This window comes from Mastigoproctus giganteus, chromosome 5 (genome assembly GCF_048544385.1).
Source record: "Mastigoproctus giganteus isolate SK-2022 chromosome 5, ASM4854438v1, whole genome shotgun sequence".
Taxonomy (NCBI): Eukaryota; Metazoa; Arthropoda; class Arachnida; order Uropygi; family Thelyphonidae; genus Mastigoproctus; species Mastigoproctus giganteus.
Window position 1 is genome coordinate 123024480 of NC_143579.1, and position 21727 is coordinate 123046206.

General features: G+C 37.6%; 1 protein-coding gene across 1 annotated transcript in view; it reads left to right on the plus strand.

The window, feature by feature from the left end:
- LOC150085675 (uncharacterized) overlaps positions 1-21727 on the plus strand; it is a 252562-nt gene that overhangs the window by 197153 nt on the left and 33682 nt on the right. Inside the window, exons 7-8 of the mRNA XM_090374182.1 lie at positions 3784-3910; positions 11795-11919. Coding sequence (XP_090230308.1) covers positions 3784-3910; positions 11795-11919 — 252 coding nt within the window. The remainder of the gene's footprint in view (positions 1-3783; positions 3911-11794; positions 11920-21727) is intronic.

Sequence of the window (21727 nt, forward strand, 5' to 3'; positions counted from 1 at the left end):
TAATTCCAAATTCAGATCACTTAATTTACTGGTAAAATCTGCCAAAAATGCCAGATCACACAAGCACTCCCTATCCTGTAGCTGTTGATAATCATCTCCCCTTTGATCAACAAAGTTTAATTTCATTCAGCAAATTGCAAAATCTCTGTAGAAACTTACTCCGACTCAGCCACCTCACATCTGTGTGTAATATCAGATATTGTTCATTTTCATCGAGTTGCATTTTGAAAAGTCTCCTTTGAATAGATTGTCCTCTGATGGAATTCAAGATTTTGAAAGCTATGTCCATAACACTTGTAGTATTTAATATTTTGCTGACTAACACTTGTTGGTGGATGTTACAATGGTAACTCAAAAAATGTGGGAATTCATCATCCTTTTGGCACAATGTGTTGAATCTGTTAAGATGCCCCGTTATTGCTTTAGCTCCATCTGTTATTGATATGAGCTTAAATAGTGGTAATTTAATTTTTTCAATAAAATTTTTGAATGCATCAAGACCTTAAATATATCAATACCCAGCAGTTCTTCTCTAGTGGCAGAATCATCGAAAACCATATGAATAAAAACGAGCAATTGAGCTGTATCACTGACGTCTGTAGATTCATCCAGTTGTAAAGAAAATTGAGTTTTTTGGTGCATCAGCAACTGTGGCTATAATGCACCTTGTAAAGAAAAGGATGCCACGCAATTAGCAATATGAGCACGCAATTGTTCACTCACATTTTTACTAATTTTTTCAATGCGTCACATCACAGTATTTCAAGATAATTGCAAATCTTGAAGAGCACTTAATTTCATTTTTGTTCTTAAAATTTTCGAAAAGAGAATCTGTTATTTATAAAAATGTGTCTTTGATGAATTGATCATTAGAAAATGGTTTGCATTTTTTTGCAAGATGACTAACTTTAAGTGATGTTACAGTTACTGCTTTAGATTGTAAATTAGGTGTCATGAAGAAATTTTGTTATGCAAATAATTTTTTTTTTTTTTTTTTTAATGAAAACCCCAAACACGAAAGGTATCAAAACCTATAGTACTTAGTACCGTGCATGGGTTGAAGGAGAAGTATGGGGAGAGGGGATGCCGGAAACTTTGCTCTAGAGAGCAAACACGGGTTTCACCACTTCAAGCCTCCAATAAGCAAAGTGGTGGTATTTCACCGGTTGATGAAAGTCATCTACCACCTCTGCTCTTTTAATTTATTTCTTCTAAGGTCACTATTAGGCTGAAAATCTGATTGGTATTTACCATGGAGTGTGTTGAAGTACCTTTCAAAATTTCCCCTTTTGGGTATAGCCACGGAAGCATTGCAAATCAAACATTTTTCTTTTATCATTACAAAAAAATGTATTCTAGTTCCTACTCTTGTTGAAAATAATGTTTTTACTCTTTTTTTGTAGTATTCATTTTATATAAAAGGATATTAAATGAATGTATAAATACTGTCCAGTTATTAATACAGTATGTATAATACAGTGGAGGAGAAATTGTTGAAGTTAAACATAAGAAAGGCACCTGGGGTGGATGGGATCTATCCAGTTATTTTAAAGGAGGCGGCAAAGCAACTAAGCAAACCCTTAGCCATAATTATGAGAGCATCCTTGGACTCAGGGGAGGTTCCCACGGACTGGAGATGTGCAAATGTGTCCCCAATTCACAAAGGTGGATCGAAGGGTGACACGAGTAATTACAGACCAGTTAGTTTAACTTCTGTTCCGGGTAAAATAATGGAGTCACTGGTTAAAGATGCATTGCAGGATCATCTAGACAAGACTGCAGCAATAATTCAAACACAGCATGGGTTTGTTAAGGGAAAGTCTTGTCTGACAAATTTGATTGGTTATTATGATGTGGTCACAAAGGAACTGGATGCAAAAAATAATTTTGATATCATATACTTGGATTTCAGGAAAGCTTTTGACACTGTTGCGCATGGAAGACTACTGTACAAATTGGAGCAGTATGGTATTAAGGGTAAGTTGCTACAATGGATAAAAGGATGGTTAAGTGGGAGAAGACAGAGGGTGGTAATCAATGGGTGCTGCTCTTCGTGGACTAATGTTATTAGTGGAGTCCCACAGGGTTCGGTGTTGGTCCACTGTTGTTTTGTGTATTTATCAATGATATTGATGAAGGTATATCAGGCTTAATGTCGAAGTTTGCAGATGACACAAAGGTTGGCAGGGTTGTTAATGACAGTAATGGCAGTGTGCTACTGCAACAGGATCTAGATAATTTGGGCAGATGGGCTAAGAAGTGGCAACTGAAGTTCAACCTTGACAAATGCAAAGTACTGCATATGGGTAGAAGTAACCCCAGAGAAACGTACCAACTGTGTGGTACCACACTTAAGGTGGTAGAAAATGAAAAAGACCTGGGAGTAATTGTGCAGTCAGATATGAAGTTTTCTGAGCAATGCAGACAGGCTGCTAGGGCAGGTCATGGGGTTTTGTCAATGATATATAGGAATTTTGCTAGCAGGGAAAAGGAGGTGATTGTCCCTCTGTATAAGGCAATGGTCAGGCCACGCCTTGAGTACTGCGTACAGGTCTGGAGGCCTCATTTTAGGAAGGATGTAGATTTGCTTGAGCGTGTACAGAGAAGAGCAACACGATTGGTGAGGGGAATGAAGGGATTCTCTTACGAAGAGAGGCTTAAGTTCTGCAAATTGCAGTGGCTGGAGACTAGGCACCTGCGCGGTGATCTGATTGAGGTCTATAAGGCCTTGAATGTGTTGAGCATGCTGAATTCTGATGGGATCCTTCCACTTTTTCAGATTACCAACCTACGGGGACATAAGTTCAAATTAAGAAAGGATAGATGTAGAATAGATGTGCGGAAATTTGCCTTTAGCCAGCGGGTGGTTAATTGCTGGAACAAACTTCCATCTGTCGTTGTGGAAGTTGATAGGTTAAATAAATTTAAGGAGGAACTGGACAGGCATTTGGAGGGAATGGTGTGTTTTTTTTTTTTTTTTTTTTTTTGGCTGATGCTGCATAAGCTCCTACACTTGCTTTCTTGCATCATGTGCCACTACTACTACTACTACTACTACTATTAAGTAAGCTAAATAAGAATCAATACATACACTATGCTCTCCACAATGTAACTGTGTGAATTTTCACTAGACAAGCCTAGCGGCTGTCATGTGGTTCAATGGATTTGTAATAAGCATATGCAGTGGGGTGCATAATAATAACATTTAGATTTTGACTAATCTATTTTTTATATATATTTAAAATTTGTTGTGATTGACCAAAATTAAAGCCATGATCGACTTCTTGGCCACCCCTTCTCTATTGGATTCAAAATGCAGTTTAAAACTGCATCTTGGTTAGGTAAGTCCCCATTATAAGATATTCTGATTTGATGGATAACTGTTTGTCTGTATAGTTGTTTGTTATACTTCACAGCTATTTGGCTTATAGCATACTCTTATTTTTGTTTTTCCCAGTGCTTAATGTCACATCAAACTGACTGAACATTGTACTCCCCATTCACATCAAAAACTTTTTTTTTATATAAGTATTTAATCTTGTATTCCCTATAAAAAAAATTGCAAAAATCTCAACTGTTTTTGCAGTTTTCCAAAGTGTTTTGCAACCTTTTTTTAACCTTATTTTTAACTTCAAACTTTTTAAACCATAAAGCTTATTTATTTTTTAGTTTTGTGGGGGAACAGGAGCTCACAGGCCACATCATTTAACAATTAGTGCTGTATAATACTCTGTGAATAATAAATACATAATTCTGACTTCCATTAATGTTCTTATCTTCTAGTGATGGGAAGATCCATAGTAATATTTGACAAAGATGGCTCACCAAACAAGCTTGGCTGTGCAAATATTAAGTTTGACATCCATCTAATTCAGCAGGTTGCTGTGAAGAAGTATCCAGGATTCTCAAGGTAGTGTATTATTACTGAATTGTATTGTTAGTATTGTTAAGGCCAAAAATGCAAAGGAGTTAGGGTTTTACTGCTTGAGTGGGGGGAGGGATGCCTTTGTCTGTACAAAGTCATCTACCTCTGTAATAAAGAAACTGATTTTCTCTCTCTCTATATATATATTATGAAAAATTGGGATAAATGTAAAAGTTATGTCAGATCAGATTAATGCCATCAATAGTAGATTGAACATTACATCAGTCTGTAATATAATTACTATAGAAGAGTATAATATGTACTATATAGGTACTGAAAGTGTATTTAAACATAGGCATAACAGTATACAGCCTGCCGTAAGGCTAAAAGAACTTACTCTCAGTCAACTGCCAAATCAATGTTAGTGACTGAGTTAGCATCGTTAATGCCATTTAGGAAGTGACCTCATTTAATCTAACAGCCACCTAATAGGATGTGAAGTAAATTGCATCATTTCCATAAAGAAATTTTGTTACCAATTGATTTTACTCTAGTGCCACCATAGATGTTTTCACATAAAAAAATTAATATTTCTGAAATCAGCTTAAAAAAAACTGAATTAAAGACAGCTGTTCGTCTACAAACACCGAAAACCATGCAAAGTGGAGGTAATTTAAGTGATGGAGTATAGAGGAGACTGTTAGGAGTAGTGAAAGCATCCGAATAAAAACATCTATTCATGATGCTTTCCTGAAACATAAGCATCAGGTGTTTGTTTTCTTTGATACAGAAAAAGGGTATGGTACAGCTTGGAGATTCAGAATTTTAAAAGATATTACAACCTTATTCTTAGGGAACACACTGCCATTTTTATTAAAAACTTCCTCAAATCAGTCATTCCAAGTTTGTGTAGGATCTTCTCTCTCTCTCTCTCATTTTGCTAAGAGGAGGGATGAAGATTCAAGATTGAATTAACTTTCAGTTACTTTCCATAATTGATCCATAAAGCATCCTCTTCGTTGATGACATTAGCATATTTTTTGCAGTCATGCACCACGAGGATTGTTGTATAAAGCAGTGACTAATATTTGTGTCCATTTTTGTTGGAAGCGAGACTTCACCCTGAACTGGAACTAAAGCTCTGACAAAAGATTATTCCAGTAGCATCTGAAACAAAATTCCTAGGGGCTTATATTTAATAAAAGGTTGACATTTTTAACTAACATCTCCATCAACTTCAGAAAGTGCACAAAGGGCCTGTGCATGTTGCAGGTTCTGTCCTCTAACAAGTGGGGTGTTGATCATGCATATTATTTATCGTGCACTTGTGTGTTCTAAATTAGATTATGGGTCCCAGGTGTATGCACCTGACTAGAAACAGAGTACTCTGATGGCTTGACTCAGTCCACCATCAGTTCATTCACATTGTTAGTGTTACAAACATCTCCTGCCCAGAGTTTACATATTGAAGTAACCAAACCAATCTTATTTCTTTGACAAAAGTAGTTGTCATTAGAGTACATCTTTAAACTAAAATCCCTGCCAAACTACCCCACATTGGCATCAGTTTTTGAGCCACATTAGGAAAACCTCTATAACAACTGCAAGACTGCCAACCATCCCTTTTGGTATTTGTATCCAAGATATACTAAGAGAATTGAGCACTCGCATAAGCAATGTGGCTGAGCCATCATGACCGTCACTTCCACCCTGGCATGCTTGAATATCATCATGCCATTTCTCTATTAAAAACTGGGGAAAAGTCATCATTCCAAATTCTGTCTACCAACTGCACATCGTGTTGAATACTCTGACTTCTTGCCTGTTTTCACTGATGGCTCGATGTCAAACTCATCTATCAGGTCTACTGCCTTCTTCTGAGATAACACTATCTGAGAAGATTCCCAACGAATGCAGCATGTATTTGAAAGAATAGCATGCTACAGAATTGGCCTTGGGCCACCACATTAAAACCCTCAATTACCAAAGGTGTATGGTATATACAGACTCTTTAATTATAAATCCCCTATATAGACTTTATCAGGGATGAGATATCCTTATCCATTCCTGAACCAAGTTCAGTAGATGTTATATTCTCTTTTTTGAATATTCATTCATCCATTTCTGCTGGATCCCAAGCCTTGGGATCAAGGGTAATGAACTGGCTTGCTGCAGCCAGGTCACCAAAACCCAAAAACAACCATAACCTGTTAGTCCCCTATACAGACTACAGGCAAGTAACACACAATAGATTACTCTCCCAGCAACAATCTTGGCATGGGTAGGTCACAAAGAAGCTTTATCAGATAAGGTCCCTAATCAAACAGTGGCAGTCTACTTGGCACAAGAACTGCACAGCAAAAGTTGTTCTTGCTTGCCTTCACATAGGACACAGTCATCTTACACATCCATTCCTGCTGAGGGAGATGACTTGTCTATGTGTGAGGTATGTGACACCTTTTTAACCATGCAGCATATTTTATACGAGTGTCCACATTTTAGACACAAATGTGTTTTATATTTTGCTGCTTTTAGTTATTAAAATCATTAAACCTTTTCACTCATTTAAAATTTATCTTTTATACCTTTTTTACACATTTTTATTGTTATACATTTTGACATAGTGATCTAATTAGTTAGGTCACTACGTGAAATATTAACTATAATCCACTTCATCATTGATAGGAGTGAGTGACTGACTGACCATGATTTTAAACATGGCAAACTGTGCAGAAGAGATATTTGAGCAAGGAAATGATCATTATTTGTGAGAGAGAGAGAGAGAGAGAGAGAGAGAGAGAGAGAGAGAGAGAGAGAGAGAGAGAGAGAGATGGTTTACTAATCTGATCAAGTTGAATGGATTGTGCATTTTCTACAGAAAATGTAGAAAATTAATTGAATTGCATTTGTTTTCCTTTTTGATAACCATTGTTCTTGGGTCATATTTCTATTGCTTCTCACAGCTGTCATTTATATATATATATATATATATTTCTGTGAGTGATATCACAAGGTCATCTGCATTTAGATAGATTGTAACTGTCTGGTGTAATTTTAACAAAGTTGTGCTGAGGATCGAGCAGATTTTCTATTATAAAACCTCTTGCACCTGTATGATGGGATCCCATATGGAATGGTAGACATTTATGTCATCCAAAATGCAGAAAGGAGATGGTAGCTGATGGATGTGTGCATCTAGCAGGTTTTCTATCATGAAACCTCTTGCATCTGTATGATAGGATCCTGTATGGAATGGTGGGCATTCCAATGCAGAAAGAAGGCAGTAGTTGTATCACTAGATCTTCAGGACCCCTCATACAAATAATGGTTGATTCAGAGGAAGGTATAGTGATACTGTGTCTGTAGAGGAATATGTTTCTGGGGAACCCTAGAATCAACCAAAATGGCTACTCCTCTATGAGTGCCATTAGAAGAGATTTCATCTTGCCTTTGTACATTTTAGCCTTTCACTGTGGAATTTACCTTTGAAGTTAAATAAATTCATTTCTTGAAGACAGCAGAAAGAGCATATGGGTTAATAAGATCGCAAATGTCATCTCACCTGTTACTTTGGAAACCCCAGGGGCTCACATCTGGTGAGTATGGGCTTGGCACACCCAGGGTCCTGCACTGGATATCATCATTCTTCTCTTTCTTGGTGATTTCCTTCTACTTCTCTCTCTCTAACACACACACACACACACACACACAGTGTAACTCAAATTTTTTTTGGCTGGTGCAGCATAAGCCTCAGGCTTTCTTGCACAATAGGGCTAATAATAATAAAACTTCTCCAATTCCATTGAATAAGTATATGCATTACTTGAGTTTAAAATTTGTTTGTTTGCTTCTGAGAAGTGGTCTGTTTCTATAGATCAGTCTTTGACTTCCCCCTTTTTTGGAAAATACAGGATGGACTGAGTTTATATCAACATTCATATGATAACGGTGTGACTGCCTTGTAGTTTTTGTTTCTTAGTCTTTGCATTTTGTGTTCTAAGGCAGAGTTAGGCTGTATTTATGTGACAGTGATTGCAATATTGTTAGCTTTACTTGATTGGCAACATAGGTGGTTGTGTTGAATAAGAAAGATTGAGCAACCCCAGTCAGCTATTGAGGTGTTCGTGAGAACTGAAATTTCAGTTCCCATGAACACCTCATGGATTGAAACTTTTTTTTGTTGTTTTGGTTGTTGAAGTGCTGCTACATACGAGTGTGTGATAGTATATAATGGGAACTTTTTTTCTTCCAAATATGTGAGTTTTATATTTCTGGATTTTTTTTCTTCCTTTTCCATGTTTCACAGTCTTTTGAGTAAGCAGTGTGATTACTTTTACAATTTGGATGCTGTGGGGTTGTACCAGATAAGCAGTATAATAATGTTCTTTCAATCCACAGTGCTCCTAAAAACCAAATAACAACAACATGTGCTGGTAGTAGGATTATTCTGGACGGCATTCAACACACTTTCTAACATGGCGGAAGTTCGCATTGAACGTGGTCTACCCACACTACTCCTGTTACCTCTAAATGACCCAAAATTGCACAAATTTTGATGCATACGCGCAAACAAATGGTGGTCCGGTACATGTCTGTCTAGGGAGCGTTCTCCATAAATTCTTTGAGCGGCTTGTCCATTGCTCTCTGCTAATCCATACATTAGGTGCATGTCTGCCAGCTCACAATTCGTATATCGATGCATGCTCTTCGTGCGGCGACTACTGCTTCAATGAGTAAACCAGAAATTTTCCCTCTCGCGAACTGATGAACAGCACTGTCTACCTACTTACAGCAACGTTTCCAGTTATGGGTTCCTATGCGATTCACATTCCTTTAGATGTTACCTACCTCTCCTAAATGTTTGTACCAATATTTTTCAGACACCCTGTATATAGTAGTAATATATAACAGTTGAAGCAAAATAAGCAGAAAAAAAGGAAATAACAAAGTCATAATATATCTAATGCTCCAAAACGTGCAGTGCAGCAGTAGAGGAAGCAAAAGGATATAAATAATGTGTGGTTTGTAGAATAAATAGTGTCTGTGAAAATGGAAATTAAAAGTCCACAAGGTGGCAGAACTAAGAGAAGTTTAAGGGATAGGAGAAACTGGAAGTGTAATTGTGAAAAAGTGAAAGAATTTGAAAAACCTAGTACAAAAATGAACTGGGAATGAGGAAGCAAACCATATACAAAAATAATTTTATACAAATAAATAACACTGTATTCAGATATGGAAGGGCAATTTTAGCAAGAGGTTGAACCAAGGGAGGGCAAATATGCAAAATCTGAATACAGTAAATGAAAATATGATACATAGCCAGGAATTCCTGGCTAAAAGTAGTGGCGAAAAAGTGAAATTCTTTCACTTTTTCGCCACTACTTCACTTCCAGTTTCTACTATCCCTTAAGCTTCTCTTAGTTCAGGCACTTTGTGTAATTTCCATTTTCATAGACACTTTATGTTACAAACCACACATTATTCATATATATAATACACACACACACACACACACACACACACACACACACACAGTGGATTCTGGTTATTTGGGCCGCTGGTTAATCGGGGCAGCCATTTATTTGGTGAAAATCTAAAAAACAGAACCCAATCGAGAAAATAGCCAGGGTTTACTTCGCTTAATTGGTAAAGCGTGCTGTTTAATTGGGGCAGAAGACCGCGGCACTGGAGATTACCCTATGATTGTCTCCGACCGTACCACATGGTTTGGTCGGATTTCTGGAGGCCACAACCATAAAACAATAAAAACAATTATCAGTCACCTGTTTATTGTGCTTTTCTGTTAGTGAAATCTATCATAAACGGATAGTAAACTTGATCTTATTGAATTTGCAATAATACCAACAGTTGGAATTGTGGGTTATTATGGTGAAATGTGTTTACACTTCCATGGAATCTTCAATGATATAAAAAAATTTATTTTTAGAATCTTCTCTCCATTCCTATTTTTAAAGCTTCATAAATTGTTAGTCCATTCTCACTTGCGCATATCGTGTTACTTGCAATTTGTGTGTGTGCCGTGTTCTTTGTTATTGATTGCTTATCTTTTTATTATTTAGGCTATCAACTTCCACAACAAAAGATGGAATTCTGTTCCACCCATCAACTACCTGCTGGCTAAAGGCAAATTTCTGCATATCTATTCTACAACTGTGTGTATGTGTTTTTAAAACTGTCTTTCCTCAATTTGAATCTGTGCCCCCCTCACGTTCTTAATCTGAGCAAGAGGAAGAATCCCATCAGCATTCAGCTTGCTCAACCCGTTAAAGGCTTTATACACCTCAGTCAGATCACCTCGCAGGTGTCTACTCTCCAGGTGCTGCAATTTGCAGAACTTAAGCCTTTCTTGGTAAGGGCACCCCTTTGTTCCCCTCACTAATCTTGTTGCCCTTCTTTGTAATCATTCTAGCAACTCTACATCCTTCCTAAATGAGGCCTCCAGACCTGTACACAGTACTCTAGGTGTGGCCTGACCATTGCCTTGTATAATGGGATAATCACCTCCCTGTCTCTACTAGCAAAATTCCTATATATCATTGACAAGACTCCATGACCTACCCTGCTCAGCAAACTTCATATTTGACTGCACAATTACCCCCAGGTCTTTTTCACTTTCCACTTCCCTGAGTGTAGTACCACACAGTTGGTATGTTTCTCTTTGGTTATTGCTACCCATATGCAGTACTTTGCATTTGTGAATGTAAACTTCACTTGCCACTTTTCAGCCCGTTTGCCAACTTATCTAGATCCAGTTGGAGTAGCATACTGTTTTTAATGTCGTTAACAATGTCGATCAAATCGGCCCTGGAAAGATTGTGCAAAGCTCAAGGGGTAGAATTTTTTTCAGCCTGGTCTGTACTTGTTAACAGGAGAGACTGCTTCTACAGGAATGGGATACACTTAAATAGAAAGGGAGCAAGAATATTTGCTGATGCTATCGAGGTAGTGTTAGGTGGGTTGGAAAACTGCTAGCTTGGGGAGGACACAAGGACTAATAGATTAACAGTAGCCACTGGCAGAGGTGAAAGTGATTCTTGCACTGCTTCTATTGGAATGAGCAGCAGACTGGAAAACAAGATGCAGGGTATTTCAGAGACTGCTGGGAGTCATTGCAGTACAAGTAAACACATGGGTTGTGTTAGGGTAGCTAAGAATAGGAACTAAGAATATAATAGCTAAGAATAGGAAGAATAAGAATAATGAATATGCAAAACAACCTAATGCTTAAGACAATTTTAGATGACCAGCCAAAATATTCCTGACGTTTTCTTTTTCCTTAAGTTAACTGAATACTTCCAAAACATATAAAATTAATAGTATACCATTTATGGAGAAGCTACATCATTATAAAGCAGAATCTTGGCCTTCTTCTAAACCACATCAAGAAAAGTTAAAAAAAAAAAAAAAAAAAAAAAAAACTGATATATGAAACTCTCCTACTTAGGCTAGGTGCATTATGGCCTAAGCAGCTCTTAAACAACAACAATCTCTAATGTTTATATTATCAGAAGACCATGTTCTGATGATAACACTAGCAAAAATGCAGCAGTTAAAAAAATACATCCATTTTTATTAGTCCAATATTTCAAAGTAAAACAAAATCAATAAAAAAGTGATTTGCATTTTCATTTAGCAATAAGTTAAGATTCCAACTTAGACTGTTTTATTTCAGATCTGATTTATGTCATTTAGATAATAAAAGCATTTAAATTTCAGTGTTTGTTTCAATTTTTGAATAAATAAATAAATATATATTTAAGATTGAGGTAATACAGATAGAGGGAGAGAAAAAAACTGCTAAAATATATTTTATTTTTATATATTATATAAATATAATATATATTTATATCATGTAAATATAATATAAAAAATAAAAAAGTGATATAAGTATATTTATTTATTTATTAGTGCTAGGTTTATGGATAACATGCGAGAGAGTCTTAATACCACTGAATGGCTTGTCGTTGAAGATGTTCAGGCTCGAAGGGAATTATCATCTGGTCAGTGTGTTCAGATGACAGTGCATTTTTATGGTATGTTATTTTACAGTTAACTGTATTAATTTAATTAGCATTAGTGGAGGCATATCATGCAAGAAAGCAAGCTTATGCAGCATCAGCCAAAAAAAAAAAAAAAGCCACTCCCATTTCACCCCTCCATTTGTTCAAAATAGCCTTAAATTTATTTAGGCTATCAACTTCCACAACAAGGGATGGAAGTCTGTTCCACCAACCAACTACCCTCTGGCTAAAGACAAATTTATGCACATCTATCCTACATCAGTCTTTTCTCAATTTGAATTTATGCCCTCTCAGGTGATTATTCTGAGCAAGAGAAAGAATCCCATCAGCATTGAGCATGCTCAAACCATTCAAGGCTTTATACACCTCTATCAGATCACCTTGCAGGTGCCTAGTCTCCAGACACTGTAATTTTCAAAACTTAAGCCTTTCTTCTTAAGAGCAACCCTTTGTTCCATTCACTAATCTTTTTGCTGTTCTCTGTACTCATTCTAGCAGCTCTACATCCTTCTTGAAATGAGGAATCCAGACCTGTATACAGTACACAAGGTGTGGCCTGACCATTGCCTTATACAAGGGAATAATCACCTCCTTATCCATGCTAAAAAAATTCCTGTATATCATTGACAAGACACCATGAGCTACTCTTGCAGCCCGTCTGCACTTCTCAGAAAACTTCATATCTGCCTGCACAACTACCCCCAGGTCTTTCTTATTCTCTACCACTGTCAGTGTAGTACCACAGAGGTGATACGTTACTGTTTCCCATATGTAGTACATTTACATTTGTCAATGTAAAACTTCATTTGCCACCTCTCAGCCCATCTGCTAAACCTTTCCAGATCCTGTTGCAGCAGCATACTGTCAGTAGTGTCCTTAACAACCCTGCCAACCTTTGTATCATCTGCAAACTTGGACACTAAGCTTGATATACCATCGTCAATATCATTTATGAATACAGAAAACAATGGACCCGACACTGAACCCCTGAGGGACTCCACTAATAACATTAGTCCGCGATAAGCAGTGTCCATTGATCACCACTCTCTCTTATCCCCCTCAACCATCCCTTTATCCATAGCAGCAATTTGCCTCCAATGCTACACTGCTCCAATTTGTGCAGCAGTCTTCCATGTATAACAGTATCAAAAGCCTTTCTAAGATCCAAGTATATAATATCAAAGATATTCCCTGCATCCAGTTCTATTGTGACTGCATCATAGTATCCAATCAAATTGGTCAGGCAAGACTTTCCCTTAACAAAACCATGCTGTGTCCGAGCTATAACTGAAGTCTTGTCTAGATGATCCTGCAGTGCTTCTTTAACCAGTGCCTCCATTAATTTTCCTGGAACAGAAGTTAAACTCACAGGTCTATAATTACTTGTGTCAGCCTTCGATCCTCCTTTGTGAATTGGAGTCACATTTGCACATCTCCAGTAATGGGTACCTCCCCTGAGTCCAAAGAAGCTCTCATAATTATGGCTAAGGGTTTGCTTACTTCCTTTGCTGCCTCCTTTAATATAACTGGATAGATCCCATCCACCCCGGGTGCCTTTTTTATGTTTATCCTCAACAAATTGTCCTCCACTTTCCTCTCAGTTATTACAAAATCATCTAGCTCACTGCCAGAGTTTTCTTCACCTCTGGCATTCCCCTTCCTGAATAACTCCTCATGTGTGAATGTAGATGCAAAATACTCATTTAGTTTGTTAGCCACCTGAGCAGGATCATCAACTGTTGAACCATCAATATCCAGTGGACCAATCTGATTAATCCCTTTCCTTATACAGTTTACATAGGTAAAGAACTCTTTTCTGTTTTTCTTTGCATCCTTTGCCAAGGATTTCTCATAATCTGCCTTTACCTGCCTAATCTCCTTTGTGACTTGGTTACAGACCAGCTTATATCTATCATAGGCTTCCATGTCACCCATTAATTTATATGTATCCCATGCATTTTTCTTCTCTGCCATATGTCTCAGCACACGCTTCTTGATTAGACCGGGGTTCGAGCCCGTCACCACCAAATATGGAGGATGCGGAAAGGTCAGAGAATGACCACCGCATATCCCCGGAGCAATATGGCCTTAGCTGCTAATGCTCCTAAAAAACCAAATAACAATAACAATAGCCATATGTCTCACTAGTTCACCTTGAACAATATTTCTTAGTTGGTATGTAAAGCCTAGTAGCTTCCAAGATAAATTCTTTGAATGCTTCCCATTTTGAATTTGCTTTTGGTAACATGATCAGTTGGTCCCACTGTACAGAATTTAAATACTGTCTCAGACCATCGTAGTCGCCTTTACGAAAGCAATAACCCTTCCCTTTACCCCTGATGGTAGTTACCTCTTTGAGTAAATCCCACTTCAGCACACTGTGATCACTGCCACCTAGTGGTTCCTTTATCTGCAGATTCTTAATACATGAAGAATCACTACTGATAATCAAATCAAGAGTATTACTCCCTCTAGTTTCCTCCCGAACATGCTGATGTAGAAAACAATCATCCAATAAATCCACAAAAGTCTTGCTAGTGTGTGAGTGACCAATCCACAAATTCCAGTCAATATCTGGGAAATTAAAATCTCCCATTATAAGACTTTCTGATTTACTGGCCCACTCTATTTCCCTGTACAGTTTCTTATTATAATCATCACAGTCATTAGGCCTATAGCACACTCCTACCCTCAAATTTGATCTCCCAATGCTTATGTCACACCAAACTGACTCGACACTGCACTGTCCAGCAATGTCGACTGGCTTCACTTGGATTTTGTGTGTTTCTTAACTAATAGCATAACCCCTCCTCCCTTCCTATCCTTTCTGTAGAAGTTGTACTCCCCAATTTCAAGTTCTGCATTCCTTATATCTGTGTGACACCACGTCTCTGATATCCCAACAATATCCGCCTTTGATGCTTTGAGCAATACCTCAAATTCATCAAATTTATTTACCAAACTCCTAGCATTTGTGTACACGCAAGTTTACATGCACCTGTTCCTATTCTTAGCTACCCTAACACAACCCATGTGTTTACTTCTACCGCAATGACTCCCAGCTGAAATATCCTGCACCTTGTTTTCCAAGCCGCTGCTCATTCCAATAGAAGCAGTGCAAGAATCACTTTCACCTCTGCCAGTGGCTACTGTTAATCTATTAGTCCTTGTATCCCCCCAAGCTATCAGTTTTCCGACACATCTAACACTGCCTCGATAGCATCAGCAAATATTCTTGCACTCTTTCTATTTAAATGTATCCCATCTCTGTAGAAGCAGTCTCTCCTGTTAACAAGTACAGACAAGTACTGAATGGCTTGTCGTTGAAGACGTTCAGGTTTGAAGGGAATTATGATCTGGTCAGTGTGTTCAGATGACAGTGCATTTTTATAGTATGTTAAGTTATAGTTAACTGTATTAATTTAATTAGTCAAACTAAGTGCAACTTCCTAATTTGTGGTAATTAAACTGCTTGACTCCCATAATATTCTTTTAAACATGAATTACATAGCTCAAAAGAAGGAAGCAATGTCAGTTAGCCTTAATGCTGAAATCTTGTGGTATGTTAACGTTTATTATATAATACTGGTGTACATACACCATAGTTTACCCATAAATTTAACTACATAAGTAGTGTAATGGCATCGTTTGATTTAACTCATATTGTGGCTACCTTCACATGAGATACCAGGTATTGCACTACTTCAAATAAATAAAGCTTCTCTAGTAGAGGAGCATTAATTATATAGTTAATTTAACCCATAACATATTATGCCTTGTGCATTTAGTCTTCAAAATATTATCATTAACATTTATTGTATGCTACATTCCTGCTTTTGAAAGGAGTTTTGGAAACAATGAAAACCATACCATAGCTTTCTGACACCTCTTCTGCCAGCTAAGCACATTATAAAATAAAAAATGCAAGCCAAATGTAATTTCTAAAGCAGAATTTAAGATGTCATGTCAGGAACCATAAGATCACAGTACATAAGTGAAAGGACTTAACATTTCAGTAACCTATAAACCTTGCATTGGGATTGACTGAGAGGCTCTGTCCCTGTACTACACCCCGAACCACAAAGTACCTGCTAAGACAAAGACCTGAAAATCATAACTTTCGATAGTTTTTCTATATCATAGCTTTTAAATTTTTTTAAATTGTGCTTAGCCAACAGAGAGACAAGAAAGTCACAGGAAGCTTAGCATTTTCATTGTTTCATTTCGTGGCTCTCCTGTATGTTTTTCCATATGTAGATAATTTATTGAACACCCCTTGTAATAACAACCATTTATATTCCCTGCATTTATTACCATCTGTATTTTATTATATACAGTGTTCTCCCCAAAAAGTTTTGCCAGTCAGGTGGAAATTATGAAGTAGCCGGGTGGGAAAGTGTAATACTTCACAATATTATAAAATTTTCTGTTATTTATAAATGTGACTTAAGCGATCCAGAGCAAAAATTAATTGCTTAATTTAACATTATATGTTCCTATCCCATTGACCTCGATTGCATAGTATGTTCGAATTAATATTGATCGAGATCAGTGAGCAGTACTGTGTAGTACTATATGGTACCGCAAAAATCGCTTTAATTTTAGGTGGGTGGTCAGTTAAATTCACCAGGCGGTGCGCCCATTTGATAGGTCCTGGGGAGAACACTGATATACCGTATAGTGGAACCCACTTTAATAAGAGGCACCTCTGTAGCCAGGTCGGAAGGAGCAGCAGTGCGTAGCACACGCTCCTTGATTAGACCAGGGTTCGAGCCCGTCACCACCAAATACGGAAGATGCGGAAAGGTCAGGGAATAACCACCGCAAATCCCGGAGCAATATGGCCTTAGTTGCTAATGCTCCTAAAAACCCAACAACAACCACTTTAATAACAAACCCATATTGGATCCTATAATTTTCAATGAATATTTATTCACTTAACATGAAGTGGTTTGTATAAAAATTTAGTCCTAGTAAAAATAAATATGTACAAAATGTATTGGGTAAAATGAAATGCCATTTTAAGTGATTTTTCAAACGCTCCTTTCAACCCCACCACTACGGAAAATCTCAAGCATATATATATATCTCTATGCAAAATTTATCCCACCTATGCAAAAATTCAATAGTTCACTATGGATTTTTAAATGAAAACATTGCCCTGCATGGAGCTGTTGTTTATCAATCAATTTATTCTGTGATAGAGTTACAGTTGCAATTTTTTTTTATTCACCTTAAAAACCCATGTTAAAAATGGCCAGTAAAATCTGTAAATGTGCTACTGCTGAAAATGAAAATACAGCACCTTACAAGCAGTTCTGCCACTTCTATCCGAAATACAGCCATCTGCAAGCAATATTCCCAATTCAATTTTATTGATAAAGAAAGAAAAAAAAAGATTAAAAAAAAAAAAATGTTAAAAAATAAATTCCATGTTTTGATAAACAAATTGGAACTACAACGAAAGCATTTCGCAAACTGTAGCACAAAGTACGAAGGTTTAGATCTCACACTGTTCATTTGGTTCAAACAAGCATTGTATCATCTGGCCCTACTTTGATGCAAAAGGCAGATATATTAGCTGCAGAGCTGATAATTGAGTTCAGTTCTATTCAAGGATGGCTGGAATGGCTCAAGGAGAAGAATAATATAACTTTTAAGAACATTTGTGATGAATTGTGGGAGATCTTTTAATGACACAATGCCAGATTGGATAACTTAACCTTGCCTTCACTGCTGAAAAACTACACAGCCAAGGATATTTACAATGTAAACGAAATGGGTTCCATAAAATTTATATTCCTCCAAAAGCAACTGCTATTGGAGGAATATCAATCACTGTAACACCACATAAAACTCATCATGAAAATTCATTTCCAACAAGAAATGTCATCCTTAACTTTAACTCTTCAAAATCGAACTCCATCACAGCCAGTTATATTCAGTGCACAGTAAGGCTGTGCATACTGAATCCAGTCCAGAGTTTTAAGTGTCAGAAATATGGACATTCACATATGAGCTGTTGTGGAACCCTTGTCTGAGCACAAAATGGCTACAGAAAACAGGAAAAAAGATTACCATTAGTAGAGGCATACAATGCAAGAAAACAAGCTTATGCAACATCAGCCGGGAAAAAAAAAAAAAAAAAACTCCCATTTCACCTCTCCATTCTTTCCAAATGCCTGTCCAGCTCAGCCTTAAATGTATTTAGACTATCAATTTCCACAACAAAAGATGGAAGTGTGTTCTACCAATCAACTACATGCTGGCTAAAGGCAAATTTCTGCACATCTATTCTACAACTGTCTTTCTTCGGTTTGAATCTATGCCCCCTCAGGTTCTTAATCTGAGCAAGAGGAAGAATCCCATCAGCATTCAGCTTGCTCAAGCCCATTCAAGGCCTTATACACCTCAATCATATCACCTCGCAGGTGCCTAGTCTCCAGAACTAAAGCCTTTCTTGGCAAGAGCATCTCTTTGTTCCCCTCACAAATCTTGTTGCCCTTCTTTGTACTTGTTCTAGCAACTCTACATCCTTTCTAAAATGAAGCCTCCAGACCTGTACACAATACTCAAGGTGTGGCCTGACCATTGCCTTGTACAATGGGATAATCATCTTCCTGTTCCTGCTAGCAAAATTCCTATATATCATTGACAAGATGCCATGACTTGCCCTGGCAGCCTGTCTGCACTGCTCAGTGAACTTCATATTTGACTGCACAATTACTCTCAGGTCTTTTTCACTTTCCACTTCCCTGAGTGTAGTACCACACAGTTGGTACATTTCTCTTCGATTATTGCTAACTATATGCAATACTTTGCATTTGTCAATGTTAAACTTCAATTACCACTTAGCCCATTTGCCCAACTTATCTAGATACAGTTGGAGTAGCATACTGTCTTTACTTCCATTAACAACCCTGCCAATCTTTGTATCATCTGAAAACTTGGACATTAAACCTGATATACCTTCATCAATATCATTGATGGATATCAATGATATTGATGAAGCCCAGCACCAAACCCTGAGAAACTCCACTAATAACGTTTGTCCATGAACAGCAGTGTCCATTGATTACCAGTCTGTCATCTCCCACTCAACCATCCCTTTCCTGAAATCCAAGTACAGTCCATTCCGGTTATTTGGGACACATCGGGACTAGTGTATTTTGGCCCAATTAATCGGTTGCCCCAATTATCTGAAGTTTCATGTAAATAGTTAAAAATACAACGTCCCCCCCCCCCCCCACTTTACAATTGGTTCACTGTACAATCAAATCACAATGGAGTCACCATCGTAACGTGATTTGATAGGTAGCAGAGTAAAGTACTGTTCATTACACGATGTGCAGTAAGCGACGGTCATGATCATGTTTGTGAATTGAATTTTAATTCTATTAAACAACGATTCTAATTAGCGAAAATAGGAGGAATATTATCCACAGGCTATAAAAGCAAAGATATATTAAGCACAAATTTATCCTTTATTACCTTACCAATTAAAAATTTAAATGATACGTGAAAACCGGAAGAATATACGTCATAATCGGAATACATACTGTAATAAGTACATATGAACTAGTTGACATTTCTGTTCACTGACATTTGTGGGTGGGGGTTAAAATTTAAAACAGTAAAAAGATAAGCAATCAATAACAAAGAACACAGCACACACAAATTGCAAGTAACACGATATGCACAAGAGAGAACGGAGTAAAAAAACTTTAAAAACAGGAATGAAGAGATCTGAAAATTAATTTTTTTATATGATTGAAGATTTCATGAAAGTGTAAACACATTTCACCATAATAACTCAGAATTCCAGCTGTCGGTATTATCGCAAATTCAGTAAGATCGAGTTTACTGTCCGTTTATGATTGATTTCACTAACTGAAAAGTCCAATAAACAGGTGACTGCTAATTGTTTTTGTTTTATGGTTGTGACCTCCAGAATTTCGACCGAACTACTTGGTACCAGTCGGCGACAATCGTAGGGTAATCTCCAATGCTGCTGTCTCCTGCCCCGATTAAATGGCATGCTGTCCCAATTGAGTGAAGTAAACCCTGGCTATTTTCTTGATTGGTTTCTGTTTTTTAAGATTTGCCCCAAATAAACGGCTGCCCTGATTAATCGGTAGCCCAAATAACCGGAATCTACTGTATATGATATCAAAGTTATTTTTTTTGCATCCAGTTCTTTTGTGACCACATCATAGTATCCAATCAAATTGGAATCCCATCAGCAGTCTTGTCTAGGTGATCCTGCAATGCTTCTTTAACTAGTGACTCCATTATTTTATCCGGAACACAAATGAAACTAACAGGTCTATAGTTACTTGTGTCACCTTTTGTGAATTGGTGATACATTTGCACACTTCCATTCCATGGGGACATCCCCTGAGTCCAAGGAAGCTCTCATAATTATGGCTATGGGTTTGATTACTTCCTTTGCTGCCTCCTTTAATATAACTGGGTAGATCCCATCCACCCCAGGTGCTTCCTTATATTTAACTTCAACAATTTCTCCTCCACTTTGCTCTCAGTTATTACAAAATCACTTAGCTCCCTGTTAGGGTTTGATAAACTTCTGGAATTCCTGTCCTTGAATAACTCTTGCAATTCTGCCCAGACACGATAGGAGGGAGTACATGATGAGAGCCTTCTCGATCAATTCGGCCCTGGAAAGATTGTGCAAGGCTCAAGGGGTAGAATTTTTTTCAGCCTGGACTGTACTTGTTAACAGGAGAGATTGCTTCTACAGGGATGGGATACACTTAAATAGAAAGGGTGCAAGAATATTTGCTGATGCTATCGAGGCAGTGTTCGGTGGGTCGGAAAACTGCTAGTTTGGGGGGATACAAAGACTAATAGTTTAACATTAACCGCAGGCAGAGGTGAAGGTGATTCTTGCACAACTTCTATTAGAATAAGAAGCAACCTGGAGCGAGGGGTGTTGGGGGTTTCAGGGACGGATGGCAGTCATCATGGAATAGTTGGGTATATGGGATGTGTTAGGGTAACAAGGAATAGGCATAGGAGCATGTATGCTTGCATGTATACCAATGCTAGAAGTATAGTAAATAAATTTGATGAATTTGAAGTGTTGGTCAAGACATCAAAGGCGGATATTGTTGGGATAGCAGAGACGTGCTGTCACAAAGATATAAGGAATGCAGAACTGGAATTTGGGGAGTACAATGTGTACAGAAAGGATAGACAGGACAGAAAGGGAGGGGATGTTATGCTGTTAATTAAGAAAAACATAAAATCAAAGGAAGTGCACCCAGTTAATATAGATGAACAGTGCTCTGTTGAGTCAGTTTGGTGTGAGATAAGCACTGCGAAAGGAAAAATAAGAGTAGGAGTGTGTTATAGGCCTAATGACTTGAATGAGTACAATGAACAATTGTATAGAGAAATAGAGTGGGCCAGTAAATTAGAATGTCTTATAATGGGGGATTTTAACTTCCCAGATATTGACTGGAACTTGTGGGTTGGTCACTCACACACTAGTCAGACTTTTGTGGATTTATTGGATGATTGTTTTCTGCAGCAGCATGTTCGAGAGGCAACCAGAGAAAGTAACACTCTTGATCTGGTTATCAGCAGTGATCATTCGTGTATTAAGAATTTGCAGATAAAGGAACCACTAGGTGGCAGTGATCACAGTGTGCTGAAGTGGGATTTACTCAAAGAGGTAACCACCATCAGGGGTAAAGGAAAGGGGTTTTTACTTCCGTAAAGGGGAGTACAGTGGTCTCAGACAATTTTTAAATTCTGTACAGTGGGATCAACTGACGATGTTACAAACAGTAAATTC